This window comes from Haliaeetus leucocephalus, unplaced genomic scaffold (assembly GCF_000737465.1).
Source record: "Haliaeetus leucocephalus isolate CR32 unplaced genomic scaffold, Haliaeetus_leucocephalus-4.0 Scaffold159, whole genome shotgun sequence".
Taxonomy (NCBI): Eukaryota; Metazoa; Chordata; class Aves; order Accipitriformes; family Accipitridae; genus Haliaeetus; species Haliaeetus leucocephalus.
In genome coordinates, this window is record NW_010972595.1 from 364,429 (window position 1) to 376,230 (window position 11,802).

The window sequence follows — 11,802 nt, forward strand, 5'->3', positions numbered from 1 at the left end:
CTGTGGCAATCAAGGGACCGTATGCACAAAAGGTTGCTCCCAAACGCAAGTCAGTTCAGCCGGCTTTGCTGTAGAGTCTGGATGGAGAGCAGCATCTCCAGGGCACGGCTCTCGTCATCCTCAGGTAAGTGGAATGAACTGTCCTTCGGAGGTACTGCCGTGCTCCCATAAGTAAGAAGAAAGCTTAGACAATTTGCTTCTTCACATGAGGGGAAATGAATTCCAACAAAAGTGAGTTGGCACAATCACCCGGCAGAGCTGTGGCAGAGCGATAAACGGAGCTTGGGTTTCTCATTTGTCCTCTTTTAGATCACTGTTTGTGGCAACAAAAATACAGTCACATGAAAGTGGTCACTACTGACAACTCTGTTATGACTCTGCTAGGGCTTCAGAATGGGTTTTCTTGCAGGTCCCCTCAGTGAAGATCCCTTGTGGACTCACAGTCTTTTTTACAGACCTGGCTGTGCTGCTTGGCTGACTAATTAGGGATTTTAATATTTCTCCTTACACTTCCAGATGTTTTTTCTCATGGTAGAACATGCATTTCCCTAAGAGCAGAGGCCAGGAGCCAAGCAGTCATCACATTCTCACACCTATAACCTACCACTGAGAAAAAGTTACAAGCTACCAAATTTGAAAAGAAATTCTAAGCTAACTTGCCCATGCCTTTTACTAATCCCTGCAGAATTAGGGAAAGGAACAATTAGGTGGAGACAGCAGGTTGTCAGGGAACAGTGTCAGGAAAAGCAACTGGAGAAGAGGGAAACCTGAAGTGAATTGCATGGCTTAGTACTGTCATATGCTGAATAATAACTCATCCTGTGGCCAATGTCACAGCTTTGATATTTTTTTTTCTAACCAATGTCCTGCAGATGATTCACGTGGAAACATGGTATCTGGCACAGTCCCACCAGCAAGCACGGTTTTACGGTATCTTTACTACTCATTGTTGAGATAGACTCTGGCTGACTTTACATCTAAATACTTCAAAGCCCTGCATTGATCCATCTGGCAAAGACCTTCATTTCCTCTTTACCATCGTTACTTCATGGTTTTACCTTCCTTGCCTCAGAGAACATCACATCATTTTGTTGGACACTTTGTTAGATGCACCTTTGCTCCGTATCAGTGTCCACCTTAGAGCTGTATCCTAGTGAAGGACTCGCATCCCCTTGCACTCATGGGAAAGGGACAGGAAAAAGGCCACTTTATCCCTATGCTAGGAACCAACCTTAACATCTCTTGAGGTGGGCTATTTTGCTCATTTTGTCCAGTTGAAGTCTCAGTACTTTATTCTTACGGAGATGAATAGGAAAAATGCTACATTCAAGGAAACATTTTCAATGGCTGATCCTCACTAAGGGTGTAACAGTCAGAATACGCATGTGCCCATCCTGAGCGCATAGAAACAAACTTTTACGAGAAAAGGCTGTGACCAATGCAACCATGCACACGCTATTATGTACAAAAGAAGGCTCTGACCAAATTTGTCTTCAGTCAAAAAACATTCAAGGTTTCTCACCACAATCTCAAAAGGAGTAACACTGATTGACAAAGAGGGCTTAGAACTATTTGAGGGATGAACCCCAAGCAGCTTTACTGACAAAGTCAGTATTGCATTAAAGGTTACTTCCCAAAGCTGTACTCCAATACAGTGTTAAGGAGCTCCACATGTTCCAGATGCCTTTTTAATCCTGTACTTGACGGTAAAGGCCTCGCGCTAAACATACTCTGTTTCAATAAACTGCATGGAAATTATTAATGATGAAATACAGTGCCAGAAAAGACATCTGTAACAGTATCTTGGAAAGCATCTGTTCACTTTGCTGTCACTTTATTGTCTCAATTCACTGTGATCTGGTTTTGGTACAGTTTCTTCATTTACTTCTTGATGACTTGCACAAATGGGATGCACGAAATGAGGCAACTCAACCGATTTTCACATATTTCATAAGCGACAGAGGTTTTTATAAATGGAGAAAAAAATGTAGGTTAAGTACTAGCAAGCATTCAACTCTGTTATTCTTGACTGTAGCCCGAAAGACCTCTTTCAGTCTCATCTGCTTTCCTCACAAAACCTGTGCCCATTTATTTCCCAGCAGTAAAATGTAGCTCCAAGTTTCTACATTTCTTTCCTGAAAATATATTCCCTAACCAGATGACTGAATACGACAAAAGTGATAAAATCCACGTAGACATCTAGGATTGCAAAATACACTGACCATCAGATTTTCTCTTACTAGTAGTGTGAAAAAAGCAGTGAGAGCTCAGCTCAGAAAGGCACTTAAGAACTTGCTTTCCAAAAGCCACTACTCGGACCTTTTGCCGAGAGAGATTTATCAGGTATGTCTACAAAATTAAAGTTCAATTTGGACATGCTTTAATAGTTTCCCAAAGCATCCTTCAATACTGACGGTCCTATTTTTGAGTGCCAGTCTGGGAACCTCTGGGCTTCTTGGTTTTCTTCTCAACACCTCAGATCCTGCTCAAGTCAGCTGATGTTGCCAGTGCTTCCCAAATGGTTGCCCGTGGGACTTCAAACTGGCAGTCAAAAGCAAAAGCACACAAAACCCACAATGTTTTGGAATTAGAGCACATCCAGACAATGGCCTTTATCCGGCAGCCGCTGCTTGACCAGCAGCTACAAAATAATAAAGCCCTACTTGAGAGAGAACAAAGCAGCAATCCAAGCCACTCCACATTTTTGCTCAGGCAGTTACAGTATTTCTTAGAGAGATGGGTTGTTCTTTAAAACTTTGGGTCTAAGCATATTGCCTCAACAGAACACACAAGCTGACACTACAGAAGCAATGAGAAATATCTGAAGCTAGCTTCAATCCAAGCAAAACCAGTTTAAAGTTCCAAAGCAGACCATTTTCCTAAAGACACTATCTATGCAATGAAGCCTACTCAACTAGATGCTCCACTGTTCCTTGCCGATAGTGGCTCTAAGGCTGCTGTTTCTGTTCTGTTAGTTCCTTGCATTTCCCCTGCCAATATAACAGGAAGCAGTAATTTGCTGCCACTATTTGACAAGACATTACCAGCTGTAGCTAAAAAAATAAATTTGAGTTTTAACACTTCAATGTAGATTTTTTTTTTTTTTTTTTTTAAGTTCCTGCTTGCTGCCCTCCATGAGACTACTTTCTATATTGGGGGATAGAATTTCTAAGGCCACTCCCCCACATTGATTGAAATCAGCCACCTAAGTTCCTGAGTTTTATTCCTAGTGTTCAGTACAGGATCCCATGACTGTCCACAAGTCGAAATAAATAGGAAATTCAGGCTAAATAGATTAGCAAGCAGCGCCTTCACTGACCAGCTTGCTAGAAGCCAGGCCCCGGAGAAGGGGTCATTTCCCCACATTTATATTAAAAGAAGAGGAACTGACTGCTCAGCACTGTATCACATTTAAGTGTATGCAGGAGGCACCGTGCGTCATGTAAGACCCCACAAGTTGCTTCCCCTCCCATGAGAGAGACCGTGGGGCAAAATTCTTCCTGTCCAGCGCACTGGGCTATTTTTAAAGTACCACCCCTTGGAGTTCAAAAAACCCCATAAAAACAGAAAGCCCTCATCAGTTTGAACTGTCTGCTATTAGCAAGCAAATCATGGGCCGATTTTGGCACATAAATCATATGCTGCAGGAGGCTTATTTTAAATTACACCTTCTTACATCACTTTGGCATATATAGCACACTGATTTGTGCTCCCTGGACTGGATTCTTTTTTGCATTAAGTCCCATTTACAATTTCCAGGCAGGGAGTGGCAAAGTGGATACAGGTTATGCTTGTGCTTTAGGATCAACAAACAGCAGGCTAGCTCTACACTCACTTACAAATGCATGTGTCCAAAGGGTTCCTCTGTGACACTTAGAAACTAGATGGGAGTCAATTTGTATATTATAATCCATTGTCGTGCAGTCTAGCCTCACTACCAGAGGTGAAAACCAAAAGCAGAAATAAGCAAGACAAACACCTTTTAAAGCTCTTTTTCTTGCAGCAATAGAAATACTAATATGTAATACACAATAATGCATATTGCCGTTCAAACAAGGTAACAACAGTCTATGGTGATGCTGCAATGTTCCTAGGCAGTCACCGCGTTCATTTTTACCTCCAGTCGTCCTTTGAGAGATTAGATAAAATATTCATCTCTTCATCATCTTGCAAAAGACGATACGCCGCACTAACATGGTGATTTTCAAGAACAGATCGGTCATTATAGAGAATGGCTGAGTCTGACCTAGCATTTAAAAGAAAACATAGGAAAGGTGATGTTTCTGCCCTCTCTAAAGAGTCTCACATTCAGAAGTTTTCCGTTGATCAGCTGCAGAGATTAGTTCTATAGCACAGATAGGAGCATTTTAAGAGCACTTGTAATACTTTGTTCATTGCTGCTATTCAGTAAAAGAAAACTAAAGATCAAAATTCACTGCAGAATCTATTTCATCAGCTGAGACTCACCTAGTCTCCTTGCTACATACTGAAAAAAACTGCTGAGCTGTGAGAGGTACATAAATTTGGAATTGAATCACGAGACTCCTTTCCAGCTTTTGTGGATGTTGCTCTCATATTAAAGCCTGACTGTACCCAAGGAAGCCATTGCAAGATGTGTCCCAGTATAGTTTCCAGAACAGCAAACTGGCTGTAAGCAAGATAGAACTGCTTTCTGTCATCTGTGTGCTAGACTACACTGTCTGGAAGGGCAATTGCCAGTCAGATAGAGTAAGACCAAAGGTACTTCACGCCTTATTTTAAGCTTCAGGGCGTAGGTCTGAGATTGATGAATGGCTGAACTGGTCTGAAGACAAAGGTCTTGCTGGAAGCTAATGGCAACAGAGGGTGAGTATGATTTGTTACAGTCCCCACTCAGTTCTGCTTCCCAGAGAGCAGTGTCTATTTTTCTCCCCTGACACTTCACACCCTCTGATGTTCACTGTCACAGAAATTAAATTGCAACTGTCCTTCCTTGAATTCTTCTACAAGTATTTGGGAAATACAGCAGATCTCTAATTCTTGCCTGCATGAAGCCGTAAGAAGTGGAGTGTGGCTTGGCCCAGAACAGAGGCAGAAACTTCTATGTTCCCAAGCTTTCCTGAGCACATGTGTGATTTATCCTAGCAACCTTTATGTATCTGTGATACACAGCGTGATTCAGCTAACATACTCCTGACATAGAATTTAGGCTAAGATGCAATGCATCTTACAAATGCCCAAGTGTGCAGTGTCAGCCAAGGACATCTAGACATTTCGTCATTGCTACCAGTACGCTCCCATTGTCAAAATAATACACAGACATTAGACGCCCAATTATCCCTGCAACTAGAGACTTCACAGTCTTTGCACCCTTCTGAATTTTGCCGCCATCCTCATCTTCTCCTTCTCTCTTCCACCAACCCAAAAGCCTTAGAGAAGATTCTGAGTTCAAAAAACACACTGGTCCAGTCTAGCCTGTGATCAGCTAATTACTGTCCAGCAATTTACAAAGCTTTAAAAAATGGCATCCCTGAAGAGGTAATGGTAAACGTATCCCCTTGCTGCAGGTGTGGATTTCCACTCAAGTAAAAACAGTATGCGTAGTGTTGGTGTTCTCTGGTGAATACAGACATTGCTGAAATCTTGACGTATGCAGTTAACGCTTGATTCTTCAAATTCAACAAGGAGACAAAATGGTTGAATTATTGTATCTCCACCAAAACTAGACCTTCATCAAAATACATCACTCTCTACTGCAATTTGTCTTCGGCAACATTACACAGAAATATTTTGGGACCTTCCTTTTTCCCTGGTTATTAACACGAAACAAAGCTCAGGAAGCTAGAATACACGCGTTCCATTGTAAATGCTTGAGCAAGAGAAAATTACATGCAACCTAAGGAAGTGAACTTTTCTCCTGTAACACTTGAAAGCAAAAGCTCCTGCACTTTTCTAGGTGGCTGTGCTGTTACTCTCCAAAGTGTACTCTCCCCCTCCATTTCCCAACCCTTCATCATGACTTACAGTGGCCTTACCGTGTCTGGATGTGAAAGTTGTTGGTGGTTCCAGTGTGTTCATAGTCATGGATGGCAGCTGCAAAGATCATAGCGAAGATCTCCAGCTCTGTCAGCCAGTGCTGAAAAGAGATTAGGGGGCAATCAGATAAGCTGTCATTTGCCCAGGCATTAAGGCTTTTGTGTTCTAAGGCAAGTTAGCCCCTGCTGACCGTCAACGCTGCATGCACATCATTGCCTTTCCCCTGCAGCCTGCCAGCTGTTTTAAAGCAAACTTCTCTGGTTGATACACAAAAGCCAAACCAGTGCTCTTCCTGAAGCTTCAGCTAAATAAACTGAACTTCAGCAAAATGGTTTCAGGAGCTAATAAGGCTTAAGGCAGAGCAAGGGGAAGAATGTGCCCTTCTTAAAGAGCAACGTGTGAGGAAGAAAGGGAGGGAAACCTCCAGAAAATCACGCTTCTTCAAGTGGAACTTGATGATACGTGGGCAGGTATGCACATACCACCAGGGGGTGTATTTTCAGCTCAGTTGACCTGGGTAGCAGAGCCTCAAATACAGAAGAATGTCACTACTTTCCAGGAACTGAAAGTCTTCATCAATCACAATCATGAGAACAGGGAACACAAACTCACAAGATGTATGTTTTGTTATTTATTTCTCGTTTCTAGAAACATTTGAGAAAGCCCTGATGTTTTGTTTTCCTGATTGCCTAGTCGAAGCCTTACTCTTCAATGCTTAAGTCACTTACATTTCTAAATGACTCAGTTGCTTTTCATTGTTTGCCTCCGAGTCAATCAATCATTTTATGTCTGGTTTTCCACCGGTAGCACACAAGGAGTGCTATTAACATCAAGTGCATCAGAGACAAAGGCTCTAGATACAGCGCATGCTGTAAATATTTCTATGAAACGCTTAAATGTATTACATTCAGAGAAAACCTTTCCCACAGCGGTTGCCAAATATTTTTGTAACAGCTCACTGTCAACCTGCAAACGTTCTGACAGACATTCACATATGAACTACCTTTTAATTCAAAGACCACTAAAGGCAGTATGGTTTCATAAATCTATTCTAGACATCTACTAGGTATAGCTCAGGGCTCACCACTGCTCTGTTAACCACGTGCAGGGGAAGCACAGATGACTGGGGGGCTCTGCACACAGTGACCTGTCCAGCTCTTCTCCTGCCTTTTGCAGCCATCTCTGCAGAACCAATGAAGAACGAAGCAAGTCTCAGTATTAAAGATCCTTACACTAAAGATGCAGTTTGAAACAACTGGCCAGGGATATTTTGCACAATGCCACTGACCATAATCAAGGTAGCTCTTGATTTTTTTTTTTTTGAGAGAGAGAGAGAGAGAGAAGGGTGAAGAGATGAAGAAGTGAGCAGACACAGAAACTAAACTATTTTCTCATTTGTACACAATTGGTCCAGGACAGGAATGGACAGCAGTGGTGCTGGAGAAACCTGTGATGATTCTGTTTCCAGGTATGACTTGTGAATAGGGAATGCTTTACAGCTGATGAAGAACACAATTTCAACTTTCAAGCAACTACTTCTGGCAGCTGCAATGGGGGAAAAAAGGAACTAGGGTTTCCAGGCCACATGTCTAGATCTGGACTTCCCTTCCTCAACCGTGGTCTGCCATTTCCCAAAAGGAGAGAGTGCAGATGATAGAAAAAAATCAGGCACAAGTGCTCAGGAACAGGCACAGCAAACCTACATTATGCATGCAGAACTACTACGCGACATGCCCAGCTAGCCTAATGCATCCACTTCAGACATTCTGGGCATCATCTGACAAGTCCCACGCCAACGGGATCTTATGACCCAAGTCTTAAAACATCACTAAGGCAATGAGCTCTGTGCTTGAGGTCTCCTACCTCATCTCTTAAGACACACGCAGGAAAAGTGCTAACTTGCATGCCCTATCAAAACATCACTTGTTGAACAAGTTCAGCTAATGTAGGTTTTCAAATTAGGTATTACATACACCTGAGGAGAGGTATTAAATATCATAACAGCATTTGAAGAAGACCACTCAGAATACAGACAGGGATTACAGTTGCAAACTGTGGGTAATAAATAAACAAACCAGTGTGGGTAGCACAAAGTCAAAAGAGGCTTGTGAGTAACAGGAGGGAAAAAGCAGGTAAGTAATGGGAACCTTTTAGTCCCTTTTTTCTGCTACAACCTTGCAAGGAAAAGCAAACAAGATGGCAAAGAGCCTGTAGAGAATGGATGCAATCTCAATCAAAGCAGTGATACTACCTTTCACTAGGCTGTGATGGACTTCATCTTGAGAATGGAGAGCTAGTTTTAAAGAACAAAGCCATCAAGAACTATTGAGAAAGCAGCGGCACACCATCGCAGGTGAAAACAGGGAGGAAACGTGAACGTTTTTCATTTCTGAAGGGTTCGCAAAAACAATCCAGAACAAAACCTTCCAACTCTCTGCGATGATAGGGGGTGGAGGGTGGCGGGGGAAGAAGGCTTGAAAGAACAAGTATTGGCTTCCAGAGTGGAAGCAAAAAAAGGATAATGAGGCATGATTGTCTTTCACAAACATGCAATAAATATGAAGAATTAGCTACTAAGGCAAGTCACTGGCATATAAGCAAAAGGATTGATGCATATGGAAAGAAAAAGGAAGAGGAAAGAGCAGTGTTTCCAAATCTAACAAAACAAATGGATGCATTTCCAAGAAAATGACACAAAGCAAAGACAGCAATAATTAGCTTGTTTCCTTCCCCAGAGTTAATGGTCTTTTGTTTTATTCCAACGGAGTTATCATTTTCAGAGCTCATGATCATCTGCTTATCAATCACAATAGTCTGGAGGAGAGGAGGTTCTCACTCCCCCTTGGTACAAACCGAGGTGACAGAAGTCCTGCACTTCTGCAGTTTTATGGGTCTGCTGCAGGAAATATCCTCCTGTAATTCTTGACAGGATCAGAGAAAGAACTCTTAAGCTTTACCATTTGCACCTCTTTGTCTGGATTCACAAAGAAATCATATGGTAATTCCTAATAATGATAAAGATTAATCAGAAAATAATACCAAAGAAAGTAATAATCACGGCTGAACAACAGCGTTAAATAAGGGAAACAAGGAAATGAGCAAAAAGTGTGTCAGCTCTTGGAAGTTGTTCCTACTCATCATGCTTGTATACCAATCCTCTAAGAGATAAACATCAGAGTAATTCCAAATGCTCTTTCAACATTATGTCTGTGAGAGAACCCAAAATATTCTAGTTCATATGGTAAAGTGTAACAAATTCATTCCAAGGCATCATCCTGAGGAAGACAATAACAGGAAAACGAAAGAGATTTCAGGCACACAATATGATTAGAGGGAAGGAAGATCTTTTTAATTGGAAAGAAAATAGAAGAAAAAAGAAGCCTAGAACAAAATCAGTGAGAGAGCTTGTAAATAACAGGGAGCATGACAAATGCAAAAGAACCATGGAAAGATAAACCAGACAACCCTTTCCTCCCTTTGAGTCTAGAACAAATTAGCACTATGCAGGCTATTTAAATTTGAAAAAAAAAAAATTTTTCCACATTGCAAACAACTAGTTAACAAGATAAATGAGGGGGTTTTTTTCCATTTTCTTGTATGATTTTTTCAAAAGTCTTTGTCTTCATACCCATGAAGAATTAAACCCATGGCCCCAACATGCCTTCTGAAACCAAAGTCTTGCGTTCCGGCATGTCCAAGTTCCTTGCTGAAATATTGTGAAAGTGATGAACTGAACAGCTATGTAGCTAGAGTAAGGATAAGGTACTGATGCAAGAAATTCTGGAAATCGGAAAATGTCCCCTACCTTCCTTTACTATGTGTGAACATACTACGCATGTTAGAAGCTAGCCCTCCTGTGAGCAGTATGTTAGGATCGATGACCTCTAGAGCTCATTTTCAAACTACATGGTTTAGTGGGCATGGTTAATGGTTGGACTCGATGGTCTTGAAGGTCTTTTCCAACCTAAATGATTCTATGATTCTATACATTAATCTATGCACATTAAGATGGGTTGTACCCTGCAGGAGAGGCGGGGGAGAAACTAAAGGGGGGAAAATAAAAGGAAAAAAAGGAAGAAACAAACTTTAAAAAAGCATTCTAACATGGCAAGCAAAGCTGAAATGTCACTGTTGGCACAGGGTAAGCCCCTTGCTTCTGGTAACACAGGAGTGGTTTCTTACAGTGCTACACCAGATCCTAAACCAGATGCCACGTATCACTTGCTGTGGGAAAAATTAGTGCTTGGGATTATTCCTGGGAAACAGCAGACACTTCACTGCACCCTCTGGAGTGCAACTCCATCATAACGGACTGCATGGGAGACTTTGTGCATAGCTTATTGCAGTAAGAATGCAAAAGCAAAGGGCTCAGCTCAGGCAAATGAGTCACTGACTTCAGTCCCAGCATCTACGTACGCTCACAAGCACACAAATACCAGTTTCCCCTTCATAGATGTAAATCTGGAATATGCACATTCGCTGACCTCCGCACATATTTCAGAACATTGTTTCCTCTGAACCAGAGAGGAAGAATACTTCAGAGACATTAACAAAGAAAGTATTTTAAGACTGAGGAGTTCTTCTTCGTCACTTCAAACAGCAGGCATCACAACAGCAGGTGACTTTGAAAGGCATGTGGACACAGGTAATTTGCTGGACATAGGTAATGCACGAGAGAAAATCTCAAAAGGCATACCCTAGAGGACGATAGGTTTGTGCATTTGTTGCCAGGTGGAGCTAAGGCTGAAACACATCACAGAGAGAATTGAGCACAGGTATTTTGCCTTTTCTTGGTTTTGCTTCTCAGTCACATCGGAGCCTGGGATACACACAGCTGTTACTTTTTGCTCCGACCAGCTTTAGCACTTTGTTTCTGCCATTGTCTTCTAAGTCTACACACCACGTTATGGTGCTGCAGTCTGCATGCTGCATAGCAGCCCTGGCTCAATAGTCCCCAGAAACTCTTTGCAAGAGGTGTTTCTGCTGAGGTCTCACTGGACTGTATTTAATGAGGCTAATAATGCACAAAAGCCCGTCCATGTTTTACATGACACCCTTTCAGAGTGATCTGTCTTTACTCGGGGCTAGCACCTTTATATCAGAGAAGCACAGTCTATGTAAAAGCAGAGGAAAAAGCAGAAAAGCAAGCCAACTGAAACAGTTTCATCTTCTCTACCTTTCAGAAAATATATTTTACCATCTCAAAGAAGAAAGGAGGTAAGAGAAGAGCCTGCACTACTTTCAAATGTCTGCACGTTGCTGTGAAACTGTGCAAAAGTATAGCACTGAACACAGAGGCTTTATCAATGTTATTACTATCGACATACGGTCAAGAGGCAGGCAAACTCAGCTTTCACTTCCACTGTTACCAGTGCGACTATAAAGTCAGAGAACCCCCTGCTATTCCTGCAGCATCTTCTTCTCCTTTATTCCCCGTGATGCAAACCCAGGTTTGTATTCAGGAAGAAGTTCATGAAGAACCAAAGTCAATTCACTCAAATAGTAATTGTCCTGAGCGATTCACTACAGAACTTGACTCAAGAAAAATTATCCAAGTCTTTATCATCTATCAGCTATATCAAGCTGATATAGGCAGGCACGCCCCTGAGTTCATCTCCTCCAGAGAGTCACAGTTGCACTGGGCTAGAGTATTCACAAGCATGGTCATATCAGAACATTTTCCAATAAAGATTCCTTGCCTATCAACTCAGGCCAAGGAAATGTCCTAGAGACAAGCTGCCCTCTGACCATTACTACCTAAACCTATCTCCTGTTTTATTCCTGCTC

The 11,802-nt window shown here is 41.9% G+C and overlaps 1 protein-coding gene across 2 annotated transcripts in view; it reads right to left on the reverse strand.

Moving 5' to 3' along the window:
* Positions 1-11,802, reverse strand: part of PDE1C (phosphodiesterase 1C, calmodulin-dependent 70kDa) — a 320,002-nt gene that overhangs the window by 55,406 nt on the left and 252,794 nt on the right. For both annotated transcript variants that reach the window (XM_010562366.1, XM_010562367.1), the window contains 2 exons: positions 6,015-6,115; positions 4,118-4,246 (listed from right to left, as the gene is read on the reverse strand). In XM_010562366.1, the coding sequence (XP_010560668.1) occupies positions 4,118-4,246; positions 6,015-6,115 (230 nt within the window). The remainder of the gene's footprint in view (positions 1-4,117; positions 4,247-6,014; positions 6,116-11,802) is intronic.